The sequence below is a fragment of the Amphibalanus amphitrite genome, unplaced genomic scaffold (assembly GCF_019059575.1).
Source record: "Amphibalanus amphitrite isolate SeventyFive unplaced genomic scaffold, NRLGWU_Aamphi_draft 001101F_arrow, whole genome shotgun sequence".
NCBI classification, from domain to species: domain Eukaryota; kingdom Metazoa; phylum Arthropoda; class Thecostraca; order Balanomorpha; family Balanidae; genus Amphibalanus; species Amphibalanus amphitrite.
This window is the reverse complement of record NW_024882595.1, coordinates 209,895-233,555: the sequence shown is the minus strand read 5'-3', so window position 1 is coordinate 233,555 and position 23,661 is coordinate 209,895. Positions and strand designations below refer to the sequence as shown.

The 23,661-nt window shown below is 55.7% G+C and overlaps 1 protein-coding gene across 6 annotated transcripts in view; it reads left to right on the top strand.

Annotated features, from left to right (window-relative positions):
* Nucleotides 1–662: 662 nt before the first annotated feature.
* Nucleotides 663–23,661, top strand: part of LOC122370121 (probable nuclear hormone receptor HR3) — a 36,907-nt gene continuing 13,908 nt past the window's right edge. For 2 of the 6 annotated variants that reach the window (XM_043345401.1, XM_043345396.1), the window contains exons 1-2: nt 13,326–13,764; nt 19,236–19,463. In XM_043345401.1, the coding sequence (XP_043201336.1) occupies nt 13,407–13,764; nt 19,236–19,463 (586 nt within the window). In that variant the 5' untranslated portion in view covers nt 13,326–13,406. Of the gene's footprint in view, nt 1,208–10,174; nt 10,223–13,325; nt 13,765–19,235; nt 19,464–23,661 lie in introns of those variants that run through there. The other 4 variants (XM_043345399.1, XM_043345397.1, XM_043345400.1 and 1 more) reach the window with 4 other exon arrangements.

Below are 23,661 nucleotides of genomic sequence, written 5' to 3'. Positions count from 1 at the left end.
TATCTACAATTTTTCGGCAGGTGAAACCATTGAACTAAACGGACCGTTCTTTCGGACCGTTGATTGAACCTCGCGCTGAACTGCGTTGAAACTCGGTTACTTTTAGTATTCTGCTCCAATCGCAAGCAAACGTGCCGCCGAAAGAAACTGCTAGGTGCCAAGAAGCATGCTGATTTTTTCTCTCTGACTCGGGCCACTGGCTGTGAAAAGAGACAGATTTCCGACGCCCAATTTCCTCACGAAATGGTTTCAATGAGAGTTGTCCCGGCTCGGTATATCAGAAATCAGAATATTGCATGGTTGCTGTCCTCTCCAAGTTGCGGATTTGTACGGCAGTCACAGCTGCGTGTCTCGGTAGGGTTAGGTCGCGCGGCGCGGTGCCCGTTGTGCGCCTCGGCCCGCGCCTCTCCCTCGTGAAAGTGCGTGCTGACGATCTCCAAGAGCGGCGTTTTTACTTTCTACTCGGTCGGCTCGGGCGCTGTTCGGAGGCCTAACACCGACCTGCAGGGGTTCCCCGCTGCCCCTCCTCTAGCCGGGCAGTGTCGTGTCAGAGGCGGCGCCACGGCCCGGGGGCGGGGGGCGGCGACACGCCGCGCCGGCCTCCCCCGCCGCCGGCGATGGGCCCACCGCCCGCGGAGAGAGGGCGAGGGCGAGGGAGAGAGACGCCGATCGGCGCCGGCGGCCGGCAGTCGAGCACCGCGCGCCGCGCACGCCGCCCGTCGCCGTCGCCGCGCCGAAACTGTGTCAGTCGTACGGCCGCGCCAGTGGAGCCGAGTGGAGCCAGCGAGCGGCCAGTCGGCGCCATGGAGGAGTGAGCAGCGCCCGCATGGCTCGCCGGCCGCCGGCAGCGCCCGCGCCCCGTCGACACCGATGCCGAGACATGGCGCCCACGTGTGAGGATAATACCTAACGGCGCCGCCATCCAGCTGTGTCATGGTGCGTGCCCGCGCTGGCGGCCCATAGCGGGCTGTGTCTGTGAGAGAGCTGCATCTATCTGATCTCGAGTGAATAGTGAGAGGAGTAAGGCGCGGTGACCCGGGAGAGGCACCGCTGCAGTGACCCGAGCAATCGCCGACAAGACTGCTGATTGAGAGTGTCGGTGACGCTGAGAGAGTGTCGTAGGCCATCATGTATTCAGGCATGACATGGACCAATGTGAGCAGCGTGGAGGTGTCGCAGCCGAGCAACGCCAACGGATCGATTAAAGGTTAGTCGAGGCGGCGAGAGAGTCGGTCGGCCCCCCGCCGGGCCGGACCGCTAAATCCTCTGCCACCTCATAAAGCTGCTCAAGCAAAGCCAGGATTATGGTTGTGAAACTAAAGGTATTTGGCAGAGTTTTACCGCAATCAGGTGTAGTCACCAGTTGGCCCTCAGTAGACCAGGTTTTGACGGCTGAAAAGTCACGCAGTCTCGTCACGCCCCCCCCCCCCTCCACCCCCAGTGTCCACCCCTCCCCAGTGACGTTCTGTTGAGTGGATAGTGGACACACCACTGACCCACTCCCCGTAACTGGGCGGGGATGTGGGGCACGTTGCAGGGATTGCGCCTCTCGCGCGAGCCGTTCGAAGGCGATGAGCCAACTGCAGGCGGCAGCGGCCGACGCGCAGCCGCCTGCAGCCGCCGAGGTAGACTGCACCGGCGTACACCTCTGAGTTACGGGGGAAAAACAACGTGCCGGAGACCGCACGACCTTTCCAGCACAGCAACATAACACCGCCAGCGTCTGCATGATTTGATAGCTGACTGGCTCGTATTTCCAGGCGGGCTTGCGCCATGCGAGGCCTTATCGTCAGCTTGACCCGCTTGGTGTGCTAGTAAAGAAGACGCCAGTAATGGGCTACGTGCCATTATTTCTGCAACACCACGAGAACAATGTTATAAATGATGTTTGGCGCTCCCTTTCGCCCCATTGCATCCAGCGGGCCGCGCTGATGAGGTGGAGCTCTGGCCCGAATGGGTGGTGAAGTGCGCTCTGATAGTAGTTAGTGACCTCCATCGGGGCTGGGTCCGGCTGGATCGAGGCCATGCTGTGATTCCGAGCCGGCTATCCTCAGTGCCCACAGTTACGAAACGCTGCACGTGCAAAGCGAAAGTGCTCGAAATGAATCGTTTCGGCCGGCGTTTCCTGCGCGGGTGTGTCTATGGATTTCTGAAGGGCCCCTTACGGCGATTCAGAGGCCCACTCTGACAGAAAAGTGGATGCGTTGAACAAAGAGGGTGGGCAAGTGGTCAGATGAGCCGTCCTTGTGCACACCGAGCTGACCGTAGTAGACGGCATATTGTTAATGGGTATGTGGGTAGATATGACTGACTTTCACTTTCTACTAGTCGCTTTACATGACAAGTGAAAAAGTGAACGAACAGTGAACACAAACTCCTGTGTTCGGTCTCTCCCATTACTTATACGCCCCTGAGATGTATGAGTAACCGGGCAAAGGTGCACGCTCTTTGTCATTAATCAGTTGATAAATAGTCATTGTCTTGTGGTAGCCGATGGGTACGAATGGCTTTGCCGCACTTCTTTCTCGAGTCGTTAATTGTTCTTCTATCTATATCGCGTTGTTTATTCTTACGCCAACAACTGCCCATAACTTCACCAGCGTCTTGTAGTCATATTCATGGCAAAACGAAAGCCTATATTTATATGGCTGTCAGTTTTCTGTTATCTGGTCGATACGGGCCATGAAGTCCCGGAAGCTAGCCATTCACATAGCAAAAAGAATGGTGACAAATCATAGTTTTTTATACTCATTTACATCAACACTGTTACTGAAAATGGAGCAGTCCATGGTCGAGGCGCTCGTTCGAGGCGCTCACCAGCACTGTGTGCCTGACAACAGCCATCGACTGGCTACGTGCATAATTAACGCCACCGGACGAGCTATCGTGAACGTCCGAATTACGTCCCGATCGATGGTGGCCCGTGGGCCAGGCGGCGGCGGCATCTTCCGTGTCTGCGTGCGTCCGGGCCGCGCACGCCGCCGCCGCCGCTGCCAAGAAGCTGCCGTCGAAATAGGCAGCCGGCGCGGCGTCGACGCCGACGAGCCGGTCGTCGACCTCGGCCGATGAGCGACGAACGCCCCCGGGCGCCGGTCGGGTCGGGTCGAGGCGGGGCCGAGCGTGGGCGCTCCTTCTGCCGGGGGCGGCTCGCCGGGCGCATGGAGGAGTGATGGTAGGAGTCGCTCGGATGGGCAGAGTTTGAGGGGCATGCCCCTCAAACTCTCCATCCTCTGCAGAGGATGGAGAGAGGCGGCGAGAGAAGGGGAGAGGAGAATGTAGTGTGCTTAGTGTGATGAGGAGTAGGCGCGGACCGCTTTTTTGTGGAGCCTACTGCTTTGGTCGGCTTCTTGGGCAAACAGACATCACGTGTATGGTCGCCCAGATACCAAACTATCAGCGTTTGGCAGCCTGAATGGATGAATATGAAATATTGGAGGCGGCGGCGAAGTTACAAAACAGGGTTCGGTGTAATGGTCTGATCAGGCAGACGAGCGATAAATGGATTCAGGAACCTTTCGCTGCCTTAAAGAGCAAAAAGTGCTGCCATTTTTAGTAGTGACTAGTGAGTAAGGCATTCTGGTAGTTAATTGATGCTAGTTACCAGCCCGTAAGTATGCCATCAAACGTGAACTGTGGCAGTAGCGATTAATAACCAGAGAAATTCCTTCATTATAAATACTACTTTCAACAAAGCGTGACAAGGATTGGCTCAATATACGGCCTTTGTATTTGCACGTTTATCCAGACCACGTTGTTCCTCTTTTGAGCGGCATTGCGGTAAAGTTTTTCTCCTGACTGCTGCTGATGACAACCACGCTCTTCTCAGCCAGCCACCTCCATGTAGCCACTGGCTGTCCTGTGTGTGTTCCTTGGAGCCGCAGTGGTGGCTGGTCCTGGCTGTGATACCTCAGGGACAGTGTGCGCCGTGACAACAGTCGTCCAGTGGCCTGCCGACCGGCGTGTCAGGAATGCCGCTGTCGGTCCCGGGCCGCCGTCCCCGCGTCAGCCGCCGCTCAATTCGGTGATGTAACGGAGATCGAACAAAAAGCACGCCGAAAGGGCGACTTTCATTTTCATGATCCATCAAGATTGAGCGATAGCGGCGGAGATGGCGTCTCCCGCCGGCCGGCGGCGGCCGCTGCTGGGCTGGCGGCGGGTCTGTCGAGGGCACGGCGGCTCGCCGGAGCTATCTGGGTCAGCCGCCCCCGGGACGTTGCACCCGTGGCACCCGTGGCACCCCCTGAACCCCGGCCGGGACCGGCACCGGACGCGCCACCGCCGGACCGCACCGCCTTCCTGACGGCGCTCATTTTCATTTGTCTTCTCATGGGCCTAGCCAGTTCTATTTGTTATTCATGCCCATTGTTCCATTCTTTTCTGCCTTGCCCCCAATATACACAACCCAATTGGTTGCAGTGTTGTGAGACTTGCAATCCCTAGTCCAATGTCTGCGACAGCTGATTTTATAAGATTTTTTCTGTAAGGTCTTAATGTGATGTTTTAGTGTCCGTTTTCTGTCTCCGATTTTCACATCCCATACCACTCAGTCTCATCCCATCCTAGAGAGGTAAATCCATTCCATCTCGGCCGCTGGTCCATTGGCCTCACCTTTAGACGTTATATTCCATACTTGTCCTGTGTTCAATGTCCATGGAAACGGTAACGATATGAACAGCGGTGGGGGCAGCTAAGACCGTGTGCCCTTGCCGTTTATCCGGTGACCGTGTTCGGGATCACCCGGTGATTCCCCGGTGACCGTCCGATCGCCTTTCGGTGACCGTTCGGTGACCGCCCCCCCCCCCCTCCGGACTGGCTGATTACTCAACTGGACAGGGTTCGGCATCGGGTCGTCCACAGTCGACCGCCCCGGGCACAGGCGCGGTCCGGGGGAGAGAGAGAGAGAGAGAGAGAGAGAGAGAGAGAGAGAGAGAGAGAGAGAGAGAGAGAGAGAGAGAGAGAGAGAGAGAGAGAGAGAGAGAGAGAGAGAGAGAGAGAGAGAGAGAGAGGCTCGTCCAGATGACGACGAGAGCTGTGGGCAGAGTGGAGAGATGCTCCGACCGCACGAGGGTGTTTTACGCGCGCGCTGACAAAACGTGTCTGATAGGCAAATGAGGACGAATTAGATTTCGTTAGATAAGCACGAACTATCTGATAACTACGAACTATCGTGCCCCATGATGCTTACTAAATAGTACATAAATAATGCTATTTTGATGTCATAGAGATTGTTCACATGGGATAATGACATATCCTCTGGCATTGATTATCTGCTAATGCTATAACTGTCGATTCTGCTCTATTTTTGGTGCTCTGTATAGGTAATTTGGAGGCTAAACACGAGGCATCCCGTGATTCACCAATGGGATGGTGGTCGTCCTGCAGATAACCGTACAAGTAAAGCAAGAACTCTAGGTAGTCATTACTAATACCTACCTTACATACTTCTTACGTACCTACTTGATGCAGGACGCCGTGTTCATTTATCTGACAGATTCTGTGCATTGTGCAATGTCAAATCGCTGTTTAAGTTTGATGTCTGTCGTAAATGTATGTCGTGATAAAATGATTGTGCTAATTTTGGTTTAAAAACTTGACTTTCGGTCTATTCTTTCTGCTTTAAAACATTCTGCTCGGACTGAAACTAAGGCCACTAAACTCGACTGAAGAATGGGTTTGCTACAGCATATAGGTCTCTGTGTATTCTGCATTGTGGTTGTCCCACTTGACCTTTAATTTTTGGCTTTTTGGTATGAATTGTAACTATTCCTTTGTTCGTCGTAAGCGTAGCAGCTTTGGACAACGAACATGGTATCATATAACAAAGCAATGCAAGCAAGCTCCTTTGAAGTATGTTGTGCGATCTTCCCTATAGCTGCTGCAATGTCGCGGTTTAATCCAAACCAATCCATAATTAATCTGCGTCCCCGTTGAGGCGGCGCGGTGTCCCGTGCCGTCGTGTCGCCGTCGTCGTATGCTCGTCGCTCCGGCGCGGCGGGGCTCCGATAGTGCTGTCGGCGAGCCGGGCGGCCGCGGTCGGTCGGCAACCACCGAAAGAGAAAGTGACGCGGCGCGCGCAGCTGTTTTACACTGAGCGGGCTCGCCGGCCGCGGCCTAGACTGAGAGTCTGGCCATGTATGGCGCGTGCCGTCGTGAGCCCCCTCTCGCACCCGTCCCCCACCCCCAGCCTCCCGGCTTCGCTTTTTGCCGGGCGGAGATAGGTACTTAGTCGTTTAGTGGTTGGCGGTCGGAATGGCACTTCGATTCTACTCATCAGGTCGTTGCGTACTCATTAGTGCGGGATAAAATATCGGGAGCTGATTATCGCTTAACGAGATATGTTTGCATAATGCCGTTTTGTTACGGGTAAAAACGCGCGTTATGTAAATGGTCGTATACTTGGTTAATAACCGTTGCGATCAACGTCTGGTGAGGCTTGGCCTGCCATTACTTTGTCTTGCCTGCATTGCATACGTTGTCCATTGGCATTCTTATCGTATTCTGCTATCTTCGGGAAATCTTTTTCAATATCGTCATGGCTGTCAGACGTCAGCTTGTTGATTAAAACTTGTTCGATCCACTGTTGGTCCTAAACTGATTACAATATTTTTAGAACACTTGCCTCTCCTGCTCAATTCGCTCTTAAAAAAGATAACTACTGTTCGGGAGGACAAACGCCCACCTGCCCTGCCTTTCTGAGAAGACGCATAAGTCGTTAAAAAAATGGAGCTCCTCCATTTGTTTCGGTTTTAGGACGATTTCTTTCTTTAAGCTTACTTACAATGAATATTGTACGAAGGAAACAAACCATTTGTTTTCTTTCTGCTACATTTTGTATGCTCGTATCTACGCTTTAACCACAATAAGTCATCATCGTCCAGTTTTTTTTTAATCATATTTATCGTTCTGCAAATCTTTACGAAACCCTTATCATAAACGATAACTACGCAATCGCCGTCCGTGCTTCCCAGCCCCGTCATGGATTGTATGGGTCCATTAGTGTTGTCTTGTCCGCGCTACAAATATTGATTGTCGATTGTTTGGTTTATTTATTATCAGCGGCCTGCAATGTCATGTAATTAGCCTGTGCCGCGCACAACAATGCCTCTCGGCTGGCCAGCTGACGAGACCATTTGTACGGCCTGTCACGGGTGTGCCCCGTGCACCCGTGTACTCGGCCGGTGGGCCACACCTCGCGCCCGTGTCCGAGCCGCGGCACCCACTGACCGATCGGTCATGTGCGACCGGGAGGAGGTCGGCCCTGTCGGTCTCGACGGTCCAAGGTAACCGGGGCCCCGCTCCCGCGCTGCGCCAATCGGCGTGCGAGCCGAAAACCGCCAGAAGTCACTGTCATGAGAGCGACCAGCCAATGTTGCATTAGCATGCCTCGGGTGCGCCAGCCGTGACCAAAACCATCTGTTTGGCGAGACAAGTGCCGTGGCCGACGGCTGCAGCGGCGGCGGTCTGAGACCGATCTGTGGAGAGGGTGGGCACTGCGGGCAGCTCGTGATAGTCTGTGTGAAACAATGGTCCGTCTAATCACGTTCCATTGTAGAATTGTAGCATTATTTTGATCATGAAAATTATTTCACTAATGTTCACTAAGCGCTTACCTTTGTGATCATTTCTCGGTTTTTTTCTCGTCCTCCGTGTATTCCTTAATTATTCACATATAATTTCCTTATTTTCCTGTTACTTTTACCGAGTTCCTACTCTGTACCTGTTCCGACACCGCATCCCGGTTCAGGTTTGTTTCATTTTCACTCGCGTGGATACTAAAATATGGTTAGAAATCCATGAATATCTTCACGTGTTTATTCACGTGTCACGGACCAACACCGTGACGCAACAAACCCGAGTCCCGCTGCCGCCGCCGCCACTGAGCCCGTACCTGGGGTTGCCTCTGCGCCGGCGCCGCGAAAGTGGGTCACGCCGTGCATTCACTAAAGATACAGCGCGGTGCATACTAAAGCGCGTACCCAGATAAAAACGCTGGCAAAAATAGCAACAAAAAGAGCACTCGGTGTTTTATTTGTCACTGCTCGATGTGTTTTCTGGCCGGTGTGTGTATACAGCTGGGATAAAGACTCGCCTTGGGCGTTCTACAGAAAAGTTGCGAAACGCTCCGGCTGGTCCCAGTGACCGGTGACGTCACTGGACTGGCTGTGACGTCACGGATCGGGTCGTGACGCGTCACTGAGCTCGGAGTGGCCGCGGCGTAGCTGATCAATCGTGAGCGGTCAGATGAAATCAGCTCGGAGACCATAGGGGGCGACTGGGCCGTCTGGCCACTCCGTGGTCTGGTTTGGGTGTGGTGTGCCCCCGGCACCCGGCGGGGTATCCGTAGCCATTGGACGCTCCCGTGGTCGTCAGTGACTGTTACATCAGACGTTTCTCTGCCAATTATGGGAAGCAGCTCGGCCAGGATGTGTGACAATGCCGTTCCCGTATGCGTGCGGACGGTAACGGCTGTAGACGCGCGCGGCTTTTGCACATTTCGTAGATTCACATGCGCGTTGGCAGGCTGAGAAAGTTGGTGGAAAATGCCGCCACTACTACTAGTGACATGCGTGTATTCTAACTCATAGAGCTAAGGTGCATTTCATGTCGTTGGCATGAAAGTTGTTCATAAAAGCATTGTCCATTTCGAATATGGGCCTTATATTTTACCCATAGGTGTGTTCCCTTTTTTCTGCAATCTATAATGAAATGAACACGAAATTATTTTCAGTTCGTGTCGTGGCGTAGTCTTTCTTTGAATGAATAGGTACGCTTAGTTACTTACGTTCACTGTTCAGTGTAACCTATGACTACATTATGTGCACATGAAATATTTTATTGTAGTTATTTACATAAATGTGGTGCATAAAAAATGGGTAAGTGTTATAAACGGTTTTGATGTATCCAATGAATGCGAATGTTTTAGTGCACACTTCTCAAGTGCAGCATTTTTTTCTGTCTCGTTCATAAACGCCAGTCCTATTTCTTATCCATTTCCATGGAAAACAGTTATACCCGTTAACGCATTTCACAAATACTCGATTTAATTAGTGCGAAATAATCTGTCTGTTTTACCGATGTGACGTTACCTGTCGCACCCTGTGTCCCCGTGTGTTGTCACATACGGCGTCGCTTCTACCTGTGCGACCTGAGACCTCACTCAACGGGTCTTCTCTGCTCATGTGACGTCACATGTGTGACTTACAATCAGTGACGGCACACGTCAGACCGACATACCTCTATGACGTCGCGTTCCTAATGGTCTAGTCTGCCTGTGTGACGTCATGTGATCAGTTTCTACCTGTGACAGGGATTTCTACCTGTATGACGTCACATGACGGGTCTCCTCTGCCTTGTGACGTCACACGTCGGGCAGCTTCTACCTGTGTGACGTCACATGACGGGCCATTTTCGCACGCGCGCGTGTGCGTGTGACGTCACCGGACCGGAGGTGACGCGGCCCGCTGCTATGCGGCGGCGGGTCCGGCGGCCGGCACGCCGTAATGGGCGCCTGCTGGAATAATGTGAGGGAGGGGAGGGCGGTGATCAATGGCCGTATAACGGTACCGGAGTGGTGCGCCGGCCGCCCGGTGCGCGTGGGCCCTCGGCGCCGCGTGCACCGCCCCGGGGCTGGTGAGGCACGCTCGCTGGGGTTGTGGGGAGGCACGCTTGCTTGGGCTGTAAGGGACACAGTGGGGTAGAGGTAAGGGTCTGCTTAGATATACACCGATTGTACTTACGGTAATAGAGTCGCCGGTTGACAAAATGTTTTTTTTTTTAAGACACCTTCACCAAGCTCCGGTTGGCTAATTGTAGAGTAGAGGTGGTTATTTCTCGGTAGTCTGACATACTCTGACAGCAAGTCGCTCGGCTGAGAGAAATGCTCCCACCCCACCCCACCCCACCCCGCCCCGCCCCGTCCCGTCCCGCTCCGCCCCTCCGGTCGAGCTGGGCTGAAATAGCGTGACGAGATTGCGTGACGTTTCAGCCACGTGCGTGTGCTTTATCAATTCAGCTGCGTTCTGTTGTATTTTTCATGTTCTCACACATTTTAAGTTGATCATTTGTGCTCTTCCGATATGCATCTTTTTTACTTTGACTTATCATGCTGTCGTGTGTTCTTGTGCCAGTGTTTAGTGCACATTTTTACTGGGTTGCTGTGTTTCCTTTTTTCTAGTTGATTGTTTGATGCCGCAAACCCTGCAGCAGGCTCAACATGCAAAAAGTTAGTTTTTTATGTTTGCTGTCCCTCTGTTTCTATCTTGGGTATTTGTTGACTGTCCTTTCCGATTGACTCGCATGCCATCTTCTCTTCTGGGGGTATCACGGTGTCGGATTACTAACGTGAAACTTGTTGACTAAATCGATTTTGGGTGTGCTACTGCTATATAAAGTATAAACCGTAGCTACTAGACACTAAGGCATGAACATGTTGATGTTTGAGCGTCTTTTTACGAGCTTTTGGTTCTATACCTACGTCGCTGCTTGGCTCACACTGTAGGTACATAAGCTTAATGCCTGGAAAAGCACTTTTATTTCCGCTGACACTAAACACATAGCCATGGCAAGCAGTAGTGTTGAATATTTACCTGCATGCACATCGATTTTAAGCGCATTAGCAATGCAAGTGATATTTGCTACTTTCGATTGGAGATCATACGTGGAAGACTATTTTCAAGACAGCAGAATGAGCGAAGCATTGAGAATGCAGAATGGACGCATCGAACGAACATCATCATCCTTCTGCTGCTGGACTCGTTCCTTCAGTTGGATCGTCTGGTCATCTCTTCAGCGTGTTGTTCGGTCCGTCGTGTCGCTTTCTTTACCTGTACCGACGTCCGACCCCCCGGTCACGGCGTCCTTCCCAATTCCCATGTCCACCTCTCATTTCCAGTGCCATACCGTGTTATTTGGCTACCTGCCGCGACGGTGTGGCCGTGGGGTCGACCAGACACCCCTGGGAGCGAAAACAGTGCCCCGGGGCAAGGAGATAGTCCCCCGTCTGCCCCCCCCCCCCGCACCACCTGAGGGGGGGGGGCAGGTGGCAGGCGCACCCCTCTCGCCACAGGTAATTACCGTTATATGTAAGTGGCTACAACATCATGACAATGGCCATTGACCGTCACATGGGCGGTCCCCCGTGGTAACTGAAGGATCCAGCGGGACGTCGTCATGATCTTTTCGCGATCGCTGTCAACAACAGGCGTCTTCAACTGCAGCATAGTCCGGCTCAGCCAGAACTGCTGTCGTTTCGTCATTCGTACGCGTGTTTTCGTCAGATTATCAGGAAAGCTGCGATATCGCCTTGCGATTCTTGCCGGGTTCTCGTTATTTCACAACCTCCCGTGTGTAGATTGCGCGGCTTGTCCAGTCAGGTTGGCCCTGTGTGTAGTCGGCTTGTGATGACCTTGCCGGAGCAGGCCCGTCCAGCGGCTGCGGCGGGTCATCGGGCTGCTGCGGCGAGCCAGGAGGAGGTACTGGGGCTAGAGTCGCCTCCGGCGGCCAGGTGTGGCGCGTGGCCTCGACTCAAGGCTGCCGACTCTGGCCGATGACTCCGTGTGTCCCGAGAGGAGTGCCTACCGAGTGGAGACCCGGCGCCCCTGGTCGCGGCGCGGCGCGGCGCGGGCCGATCCCGGCGCCACCTGTGGTATCTGCTGGTGGTACACACGGCAGGGCTCGGCCGCTGCAGCAGAGGCAGCTGGATGCAGCAGACTCCATCATAGGCCGGGGTGTCCAAGTCCATGGTTCTGTCAGGTGACCAGATGCTGGCGATGTCAATTGCCTCTCCAAAGAATCGTTACGGCACAGGCTTGCTCGCCGCTCGCAGTAGTTACATCTGATTATCAGAGTCACCCATAGTTATAGTAGTTAATCACCCATGGTAGTTAAATAGTGGAACTGGACCCGTAATAAGCTGTCAACTGTGGCCTACGCAGTACGCAGCGTTATTTTCTTCCTCCTGACTCAAATGCTTGATGCGTCTTCTACTCCACAGCCTCCCTCGAGTGATATTTCTGCTCTGCCTCCTTTCCTTCCCTTCTACCAAGGTGGCATGATTAGGACATGCATATTTTTACGTAACGCAACCCCCTTCCTGTTCTGTTCATCTTTATGTATGTTTCCTTACGTCCTCTGAATACATTATCCGTTCACATACCGAGTGGACAGGAATCTTCAAAATTCAAACCTGTCTCATTGCGACGTCCCATCCACTCTTGTCAACTAGCCTTACATCCATCGGCAGACGTTGGTTTGCAGCTACTGTCGATTGTCTTCGGACTACGTCCACGTCAGTCAGCTTCCTGTGACGAAAGACACCACCGACGGGTTGGTGACGCGCACTTGCGTCGGATCGCCGCACCTAGGCTGCGCAGAGGAACCGGAACTTGCAACGCTCCTACAACGGTGGTGTTGCAAGATAGGGTAGGGACGAGACCGCCTGGAATCGAGCAGTGGTAGAAGCATCTGGTGGAGTATGAATAGTACGGCATTGTGTGCATAGGTTTGGGTTGATGGTCCTGTCCACATTGATGGTTGATGCTGATGGATCTGGGTGGCACTTCGTTGATGGAGGTTTTGTTATCGAATGCCGTTTGTTCTGTTTGATGGTAGTTCGGCTCGTTCACTCCTTCGTCATCTTCGTATGGTCACCTGTTATGTTCCCGCTTCAAGCGCCCCGTGGTTTCGGATAATTGCGTGCTGCAAGTTGTTGGCAGTGGCCGGTGGCCGGCAGTGCCCTCTGCGCCGACACGTGTGCCCTCCCCGGCCGTCCGGTGTTGCCAGGCGGCGTGCGGGCGATGTCGTCACCGCGCGGACGTTGGCCGCCGCACGCGGCACGCACAGCCGCCTGCAGCAGACTCGGCGGCGCTGCGGCAGTCCGAGTCGATAACCCGTCGACCGACGCAGGCCCCGAGGGCAACCAGACGGCCGCCGGTGACCCGAGGTCGCGCACCAGCCCCCAGGCGTCCCGCGCCTGCCGACGTGCCCGCCGGCAGTACCTTCAAAGTCCCGTTGGCGCGAGGGCGGCCGGCCGAGACCCGACCGTTATCCGGGTGAGGGCGACGTTTCTTGCGACCACCGGCGCATCCGGCTACCTGCGCTGCTCATCGCCCCTCCTGCTCCCCGCCGGTCGTGCCCGCGGGCACACGAGCCGCGCACAGCCGCCGATTGGTGCAGGCCGCTGTGATGCAATCGTTTGTTGACCCCGTTTGGATTTCAAGAAGGTGAATAACGCGCCGCGCGCCGCTCGCAGGCGGCCGCAGGGAACGAGGAAGCGGCTACGTCACGCGGCGTAGCGGCTCGGCCGACCGGGCGGGCGGGTGGCGGCGGCGCCGGCTGCCAGTGCAGTGCGGTGCCCGGTGCGTGTTGGACCGAGTGAGGAGCGCGCGGCGCGCAGCGGACAGGACGCCATGCACTCCGTGGGTCAACTGGTGATGCAGGATGAGATGGACGAACTGCTGCTGGAGCTGGGCCTGGCCGCCCAGCAGGTGGCCCTGCTGAAGGACGGCGAGCGCGACCTGGCGCAGCCGGAGCGGCTGAGTGCCGAGTCCGACGCGCCGGTCGTCACCAGCTCGGCGCCGTCCCCGGCCCCGCCGACTCCGGCGCCGGCCCCGATGCCGGCTCTGGTGCCCGTGCCGGCGCCGATGCCGATGGTCAGGCCGGACGTTCGTGTCTCTCCTGCGTCGTCATCGCTTACCAGTGGCTCACCACGACCGACTAAGATCAAGAAGGAGAAGAGCTCTACTGTGCGTGTCCAGTATAACAGAGGTAAGTTCCGTCTGTGGACAGGGGTCCGTGGATCCGACTGGCGGCCCTGGCAGGATGTTGTGCCCTGGATTCGGTCGTCCTTCTGAGTGCTGGTGACGCGACGTACAATGACAGTCGGCGACTTCTTGGAACGCTTTCATCTCGGTTGTGAAGGAAGTCCTGTGTCAGCCTCTGCGGTAACTCTGTTCCGGCAGTGTGACACAATTTCATGGCGCCGTCTAGTCGTCTGGTCACAAATAGATCGGTCTGCTTCCTAGTATTTCTCGTGACCTGCATTCAGTATCGTGCAGGAATTTTTGGTCGATAAGTGATGTTGTAGCGGCAGTGCGTGGAGTTCGTAAACCTATTTATGTAGGGGAGAGCGGGGCCAGTTGAAACACGGGGTCAGATGAAACATGGCTTTATTTTCAACAGTATGCAACATATGGCGTTGCCGACACCACTGCGCATCCGCGCTCGACCACTTCCTTTGTCAACGGCGTTTGGGCGGCAAACGGACGGTAATTTTGATTTGACACTTGTTTTTGTGTTTTTGAGGGGCGTTTGGGAGAAATCGTTTTTATGAATATTTTGTGATATCTCATATACCTTTGTTTGCTGAAAGAAGAACTCCTGGCTCCGGAATAACACCTTATTTGGCCCTTCATTCAGCATGATGTCGTCCCTCCAGCTCGTTTGACATGTGCTTTACGGCGCGTGCGAGATGGCGGGAGCGGATGGGGTCAATTGAAACGCTTCTCTGAGGGTCAGTTGAAACAGGGCCACAGGCCGTTTCAATGGACCCCGGTGACCTTTGCAATGGTTATTGTTCAGGGGCTGTAAACATTAAAGGAAATAGTCCACCTTTGAAATGAGCTTTTAAACTGAAATAGTAGATTAATAGAGCTCATTTTTTTGACCTCTTTTTCTCCAACCTTTTGCTTGAAAGCACACTATAGCCTGAGATATTTCTCATTATCCTCATCCGCCCAATTTACCATAGTCTATGTACTTTATGTCACCTATTATGAGGAACTTTGCACTTTTAGCTTTCCAACGACCTATTGAATGTAGCATTTGGAAAAGTAAACCGGACAAAATATCTCCTTAAGAAAGTGGCCTTAAAGAGGAAAACATCCCATTGTTAAGGATAGGTGCAATTGACCCCATGGGCTGGTTCAATTGACCCTCGCATCGGGGTCATTTGAAACGGGCGTAGTGCTGTTTTATAAGCATGCGTTTGGCACCAAAATATGTTTGAAACATAATTTTACATATCTTAAAATGAAGCCAAAAAAGCATATTTTTTCATGGCATTGTGCATTTTTCGATATGACAACTAGATCTCGCTGTGCATGTCAATATATAAAAAGTGGTTCAACTGGCCCCGCTCTCCCCTATTTTATCTTTTTTTTTCGACAGCTTTGACTATGTCTTAGGGTATGTACAAGATAGTTCATCCATCTTCAATGAAGCTTTGTGTTATGCAAACAATGGATAAGCCTATGCAACATGCATATATTCCGCATTGGTCTCTCTGAGGGGAACTCCTGAATCGGATGCCGTTTGCGGGCTGCGCTGCTTGTGCGGGCTCACTCCGAGTCCCGGCTGGGCTGACCGGCGGCCGTAACGGTGCCTCCCGCCCGCCCGGGTACGTTTTACGGCCGCGCTGCCTCCGCTCCATCGGTCCCGCTGTTCGACGCTTCCCAGCCTCGGCCAACGGTGCCGGCACGCTGTTACCAGCCAGCCGCCGACCGTTAGCGCTCCACGCGCCAGCGTCAAAAGCGGCGAGGAATTTCTTCGCGCCTCCCACCCCACCCAGCGTCTTGAATTCCTGAACAAAAAATGACCGCAGCAAAAAGTTGCGGTTTCCGTGTCTTCTTCCATTATGGGAGGTGGAATATGATAGCAAAATGTTAATTAACTTCTCATGTTTTTTATCATTTTGAGTAACTTACCGACCATGCATATAATAGGTATGCGTGTCCTAGGTCACTCGACTCGACGACGACCTTTGTCCGGTGCCTGTTTCTATTTCCGGGTTTTCTGCGCGCAGCGGTTATCGCCGGTCGTTCCGGCGGTCGGGCGCGCCGGTATGTGTGTGTCTATGTGTGTATGTTTGGCAGGTGCCGGTTCGGCTGCGCCGCAGCGGTCAGCCGCTCTGCACGGCCGCCGGATCCGGTGTCATTGACCCCGGCCGGCCTCCTCACCTGAGTCACTGGTCGGCCGCCGGCAGAGCGCCTGGACCTGCGACGCTGCAGAGGCCGGTGCGCCATCGTGTTCCGGTTCCCCGGTGACCGGTCCGGCCCGCCAGAGACGGCCGGCGCCGCCCTGCCTCCCCTCCGCGCCGCAGAGTGCAACCACCCCGCCGCCGCCTGCAGTGCGGGCCGGCCGCTGCAAAACACCTGCTGACTCGTCACTATCGTGGCGTCCGTCCGCCAGCAGCGGCGGGCGCGTGGTGTCCCGAACCCCTCCGATTGGCGCGTGGCTTTGGGGTGCAACGCCCTCGGCCGCCGCGGCCGCGCGGGCTTCCGCTTCCTACTTCCGAGCTTGTCTTTGCGGCGGTGCCAACACACGTGTGCACGCGATCGATGTTCGACGGGCAGCGATCCGTGCAGAAGGCGGCTATCTTCACGCGACGGTAACCGGATCGTGCATGCGTCATGGCTCCCGCCGTCGGATCGCGTGCCCCTGATGCAGTCTCGGCCGTATAACTGTTTCATATGCTGCCTGTCATCGACCCCGGTGCCCCACTCGCGGCGCCCCATCTCGGCCGCAGTGCAGTGCAGCCCCCTGCCCCCTCCGCTGTCGCTAGGCCCGGCGGCGGTGACGCCGGTGCCTCCAGCTGACTCATTGAGGACGGCGGCGCTCCGCGAGGTCGGCCCTACTACGCTACTACGGCCGCCGAGGGGGTCAATGCGATTTCAAGGTCGGCTCGACTGCCGGCCGCCGGCCGCCAGCTCAAGGTCGGCAGCGGGTTCAAAAACAAACGGAACGTCCAGGCGGTGGCGGCGGCCAGCAGGGAACGTGTCACCGCTCGAGTTGGATACTGAGGTGTTAGCGGAATTCGTTCATGGTTCAGGTATCGACGGGGAGGTTCCCAGTTCCAAGATGCTTCTCCCGGATCCATTCAGCTCCCAGCTGTGGACTGAATCGCTGCTATAGGTAGCGCCGTAACCACCACCGGTCACAGAGGCCATGCATTTTCCTGTAGGCAGTGTGTTCAACCCCTCCCTCACGTGTGCGGTTTGTCAGAGGTCCTGCGTCCGTATCCTGTTGGCGTTCTACATATAGGCCTCCGGCTTCATGTAGCATTTCCTTCGGCGACCTCAGGCACCGTCCTTCCCCGTTCGTGGCTGTCATGGAAGACCTTCTCCACAGTATCTGCAGACACCACATCCGGGATGAATACGCATGAGTGCGGTGACCTCTGGCTGCGGCAGAGGTGTGCAGCCCACGTCCGGTTGACCCCGCGCCGGCGGAACCGGACCTGACCTGACTGCCGGAGGGTTGCGCCACGTCGCGGGACCTCCCGGGCCAGTCATGCCCCGGAGTCCGGACCGGTCATGTCTATACCTGTCTGTGTTCCCGGACTCCGTCTGACGGTGCCACGGGGTGCACCGGAGGCTGAGCGGACCGCTAGGTCACCGGCGCGGTCCGTCCGCCGCCACACGGGCGGCCCGCGGCGACCCACGCCGGTATTTCCGCTGCACGGGCTGCGGTCGATCGGCGGCGCGGTTGAAATGGCTTCTCCGAACAGCGGCGCGCCGCCGGACGCCGACAGATAGTCACTGGTGAAAGTATGCGTCATCGCGCGGTGCCCGGTAGTCGCCGACATGACGTTTCTGGAGACTCCCGAAGAGAAACTGTTGTCTGTTGCTGGGCCTGTGTATGACTAAGACGATGATTTCGTGTCATCATACGGTGGCTCTTGGAGTAACCCTTCCGCTGAAGGCTTCTGTGAAATTTCTACTCGCTTCTAATAGAATTTTGATACCATAACAGTCATGGCCGGTGTGTCTCCATAACATCTCTGACCTGTCAACAAAGCCCTCTCGCTGCCCCTCTGTCTGTCCCGGCTGGGTGGTCCTGTGACGTCGATCCTGTCGGCCAGGAATGCCGCAATGCCGCCGCTGACCCCATACCTGCGACGTTCACCGACGGGCGGCGGTCGGCCGCGCCGCCCGAGCCCGCCCGGCCCGCGTGTAATGACATCACGTAGGGCCGGCCGTAATGCCATTTGGACGAGCCGACGGCCGGCTATACTGGGGCGGAATCGGCGGCGACGCGCCGGTGCCGGCGACTCGCTCCGGGCGACCCGCTCCGCTTCTGTGACTGACGCGAGGCACCGTTGCTCGAGCTGGCTGCGTCAGGCGGCTGCCACCGGCGGCTAACTGTCGTTCCGCCCTGCCGCTTCCGCGCGCTTCGGCAGCGGCTGTTATCGCTAGCTGTCATCGCAGCCGGCGTATTTGTCTTTACGCTGCCAACTGGGTCTGCCGCTGTCTTTCGTGGTGCCGAAGACGACAGTCACAGAGTCGCTAGAAGGCGACGACCACAGAGTCCGTAGGCTTCCGTGAGGTCGACTGTCATTTTGGACATATCTATCGACGTTGCAGCTGAAATGACGGTAAATCATATTTCCAGCGCTCCGTTAGAACTACGGTGAGCTATTTTAGTAGCTGACTGGAGCACTGAGCGGCTGTTTGCGGTAGTCTCGGCGCCGCCGACGAGCCTCCCTGGACCGACTCCAGGACCTGAGAGCGGCCGGCTCAGAGCGCGTGACGCTTTTTTCACGGCTGTCCCCTGCCGGCGTCTCGGGGCCGGGTGGTTTTTTGTCGGCTTCTCCCTCTAATCGTCGGGTCGGAATGGGTGCTGGCACCTTGGGCTGTTACTAGGCGGGGTGGCGATAGACCCTCTGGTTTGTCGACCGCCGGTGTATAGACCGGGGAGAAGCGTCCATTCAAGGTGGTTCGCCCCGCTCCAAGACGCACAATACGATTCACTAGGGAAGATTGGTCCACTTTACCGGTTTTCTTGTTCGGAGGCCCTATGGTTATCAAGATTGCTCTCAGAACTTCCGCATAAGAACAGCTTTATTCCCTCGTGTAAGTGGCGACCGTTAGCGCCGTTTGGTGGTGGGCTTACGTGCATCGTGGTCTGCATTTAACTATTTTGTGGTTTGCATTCTCACCTGTGAGGCATCATGATTGCATCAATTTTCCTTGTTATTCATTAGGTACGTTTAGTTCCTCAGTTTTAAATTACTTTCTGTTATTCAAATGCTCAGTTTTATCTTTGACTTCCGTTATTATTGCGATCTTTTCTTCAGCTTTCACTTAAAACGTCAATATTCCTAAGGGCAATTTACGTATTATGTTAATATTTGCAAGCTAATTTCATTTAATGTTTAAATACTTTCATATAATGCGTTGAACGTGTGATCGCTGCCAACTTAACGTCATCTAACCGTTGTTATTTGCGCTCCGTTTCAGCGCAAATTGAGATAATTCCGTGCAAGGTGTGCGGCGACAAATCATCCGGTGTGCACTACGGCGTGATCACGTGCGAAGGCTGCAAGGGCTTCTTCCGGCGGTCACAGTCCAGCCCCGGCAACTACCAGTGCCCCAGACAGAAGAACTGCGTCGTTGACCGGACCAATCGGAACCGATGCCAGTACTGCCGACTGCAGAAATGTCTCGCCCTGGGCATGTCCCGAGACGGTAAGTTGGAACTACGGGCTGGCCAATACAGGCAAGCCAATGTAGAGAGGCTGGCCGTGCCGTGCTGTGCCGAGTCGTGCCGTGCCGTGGCGGAAGGGTCTGTGTAGCCCCCTGGAACGCCACGCCGTTGAGCAGACCTGGCCGATACCCCGCGTACCCAACAGACCCAGAGCCTGGCCGGTGCTCCGGGTACGCTCCGGTTTGGACCCGGTCAGTCAGTCAGGCGGTGGGTCACACGATGTATGAGGGTCCACGGTGGTTACGAAATCACTGGCCGTCGCCCAGGCCAGGTAGTTGGGTGTGGTACACGGGGAGGGCAGGGGTGAGGGACGGGTTCTCCGTTTAGCTGTCAGCTGGTCTGAGTTAACTAGCGTGAGGGTGTTAATTGGCGTGATTACTAGTTCCCACGGCGTGATTACAAGTTTTGCTTACGAGCAAATGTTGGCACCAGAAAGACGACAAAATGGTCATTCATTTCAACAGAAGATGCGAAGTTATTGGGCGATGAGTACGCTCATTTTCTGAAAAATCAATACGCCCCCGATGGCTATCAGTTTCCATTGGCGTCATATTAGGAGGTCTTCAATTCGGCTTAGGGGTATTATATTCTCCTTAGAGGCGATGACATCCATTTAACCCTCGCCGGCCGAGGGGGGGGGCGGGTGCCGCCCCCCATAGGGTTTTTTCGCGATAGCTCCGAACACGCTGGCGATAGAGAGCTGAAACTTGGCATACCTGACCTTTGATCCAAGCCGCATCTTTTGACACCAACCGCATTTTTGGGTCAGGTCAGGTCACTGACCTATGACGTCATAAGTGAACCTCTGCACGGTCTTCAGATGTCGCAACTTCGCAACGCCCTCACTGCCAGAGGAGATGTCACAGGGAAATGAAACTTGCAGGATCTAGTATCCATTATGAGTCCCACAACTTGTATATCTCGGATTTTTTCTAAAGGTCATATGAGGTCAGGTCATTTTCGTGACCTCACCATTATAAGTCAATGGGGAAAAATGAAAACTGCTATTCTGGCGCCGGGAACGATCTCCAACTATCTCAAGCACACAGAATCGTGATTTTATGCACTCCTTGCAAGGTTAGATGCGTCACTTTTGCTATGTTGACCTTGCGTGACGTCATTTATGACGTCATCAAGGTCATATTAGTTTTTCGTCAATAACTCTTGATCAAATTGAGCTAGCGAGTCGGAAAAGCCACCAATGGACTCATGAAGACCTGCCGAATCGAATGATATGCGACATGACCTCTTTCGACCAACTTCGTGACCTGGGGGTGCTGACCTGACCTTGACCTGAGGTCAACACCCCAAGTTGACCTGACCCGGACAAAAAGTATACCATTCGACGCGCCTGAGCGAGACGAACACGATGCTGCCAAAATCGGCGCTCTGCGGCCGTTTTTTTGCGAAGTTATTCACCAAAAACTGAACCGTACCTTGGGGCACTTGACCTGACCTCAGAGGTCACCGGTTGACCTAGGACCTTAAAATCGGGTACCAATCTCTGCGTCTCGTAACGGCGCACACGCTCGTTTTTTCCGCGACGCGCTAGCTCCACCAGGGGCGAAACGGCGAGGGGGGGTCGTACCCGCCCCCCCCCCCCCCTCGGCCGGCGCGTATGTAGAAAACCAATAGGTCCGGCGAGGGTTAAAGCGGCCATTTGTCTCTGCCTCGTGCTTTGGGGACTGAACGCGTATATCGCTGACGGGCAGAGGGACGGGTGGTCAGTCCACTGGTCAGTGGCCACCCTCGCCACCGCCGCCGTCCTGTAGAACAGAACCTCATCTTTGTCCGTTCGGTGATGTCGCAACCGCGCTGGACACGCGGCCGCTGTTCGTCCAGCTCGGCCCGCCCGCCTGTGCCGCGGACGACCGGCCACTTTCAACAGCCAAGGTCGACCTGACCCGCCCGGTCGGACCGGGCGCCGCCCGTATACCTACCCCTCCCTCCACTGTACCGGCGCTGTACCGCGTACCCCAAGCGCAGCAACCCACGGGTACCGAGGGTGGGGCCAGAGGGACGTCGGGTTCACGGTGGCACAGATCTGCCGCCGCCGCGGCTGTCGGCGTTACGTCAGTTTGTTGAGCAGTTCGACGTCACTGGGCCAGAATATTTTGAACATAAAGACGTCTTTATTTCGACACCACCATCCAGAGGTGTGACGTGATCGTAGTGACATTTCCAAGAAGGGGAGTAGCCCAGATGCCCTGGTTTAATCATATCACGTGTCGTCAGCTGGTATGGTATCGACGGTGTCAGTTTCACACCTCACTTTGCCATTGAATGCGAGGTCTGCAGGGCATCACTGCCGCCCCGTAGTGACATATTTTATTTTGTCCGCGCAGCGATAAGCCACTGGCTCGGTCGGGTCAGTCCCGACATCGCTGCGTCATCAGGTCGCCCAGGACCCGGCAATGGGGGCGCGTCCTCCGCCCCTGCGACGCACGGCAGTGACGCGCTATTGACCGGGGCAGGAGCCGAGTGGCTGGTGGTGGTATGTGTTTACCAACCTCCCCATACGCCGTGGCCGCCGTGCCCCCTCCCTCGTATATGTGTGTGTGTCCTGTGTCCTGTGTCCGCGTGCCCGCGGCGCCGGGACGTCCGGCTAAAACACACGGCCGATGGCCTACTTCGGCGGCTGTTTACATAATCAATCGGCGCGTGGGGACTGACGCGTGTCGTGGCCGGCTGTTCCATCACTGAGACTGACCGAGTAGCCTCGTCGACCCGCCCAGTAGCGCCGTCCAGTCGCACTCACTGCACGGCACTTCAGGTAATCATCACTGCTGCTGTATTGTAATGCCTGCTGATGCGTGACAACCAGCGTAGCCATGTGTGGACTGCATATCGCGTCAGTGTTGAGCTCTGTTCGGCGGCGGTTCGCACCGGACGGGGAGAGCCCTCCCGCCTGCCTGGCCGGTCGGCCCACTCCCCGGAGACCGTACAAGGCCGCGGCTCAGGGAGAGCTGCAGATACGGCCTATTAACCTTATCTTAATTCGGCTGGCGGCCCCCCGGACCCCACCCGTGATCAACGATGGCGCTGCGGCGAAAATAGCGCACGCCGTGTAACGGATGACCGGCCGGCCGGCGGCGCTGTGTCGTGATCGGTCTCCGCTGATCGGTGACCGGCCGCCGCGGGCTGGGTGCCGTCACCCACCCTCCGATCGAACAACGCCCCAGCGCGGCCCAGCCCTCCGACGGACGCAAGTTCAAAGTCGCGTCAACTAGCGACGAAGGAAAAAGGCGGCTGCAGAGCTGGCAGCCCGGAGTTTATTGAACCCTGCGCGGCCAACTGCAGAGGAGCGCGACCTCGGCGGCGGCCGGGCCTGTTTTGTGGCAGGGCGGTGTTTTGTAGAGGGCGCGCCGGTCGGTAGCGCTTTTTGGGCGGTTCATGTCGCTGGCCCGGTCGTTGACTTCTGGGAAAGGTCACGCGGCGCTGACGGTCGTCCATTCCGGACGGAAGGCTTGGAGTGTCACCGGAGTGTCACCGGCGACCGCAGGACCGTACGGGTGACACAGCGGACGGGCCGCCAGTCTGTGACAGATGACAGTTGACACCGAGCCCTGACCTGCGGCGGGTCAATGCAGTGCCATGAATGCTGTTATGAAAGGCAACACTTGACCAGATCGAATCATTCATTATTTCCTGTCGTCGGTTATGCGTTTTGACGCTGCATGATTACGCGTTCCTGGATAGCATTCCTCGAATGGAACCAATCTCGCTGACTGAGGCTGCTGCGCGTCTTCCCCAGCTGTCACGACAGACTCGCAGACAGATGGCTGGAGCTGGCCCCCGGCAGCAGCGGTACTCACGAGCTGTACCGTTTGCCGTTCACGGCGTTACGCACGATTCGCCGCCGGCTCGGTCCGTGACGGCGATTGGTGCGCCATCTTTGGAGCGTCACGGCCGGCGGTCACCGAGCGGGCCGCTTTGTCGGCGGTGACGGGACGCGTGGCTCCCGGCGGTTCGACCACGACGGAGCGTCTCTCCAAGGCTGCTGGCGGCGCGCCAACTGGGCTGGCAGACTGACGCCGACGTCGAAGGCTCCCAACGACGTCCCGGATGGAATTCATGGCTGACTTGCCTGCCATTCGCTGAGCGCGCGCCGAGTTTTGTGAAATACGGACCGATTCGTCGGTCGGATGAACTAATGTCAGAGCGGCGGTTGTAAACATT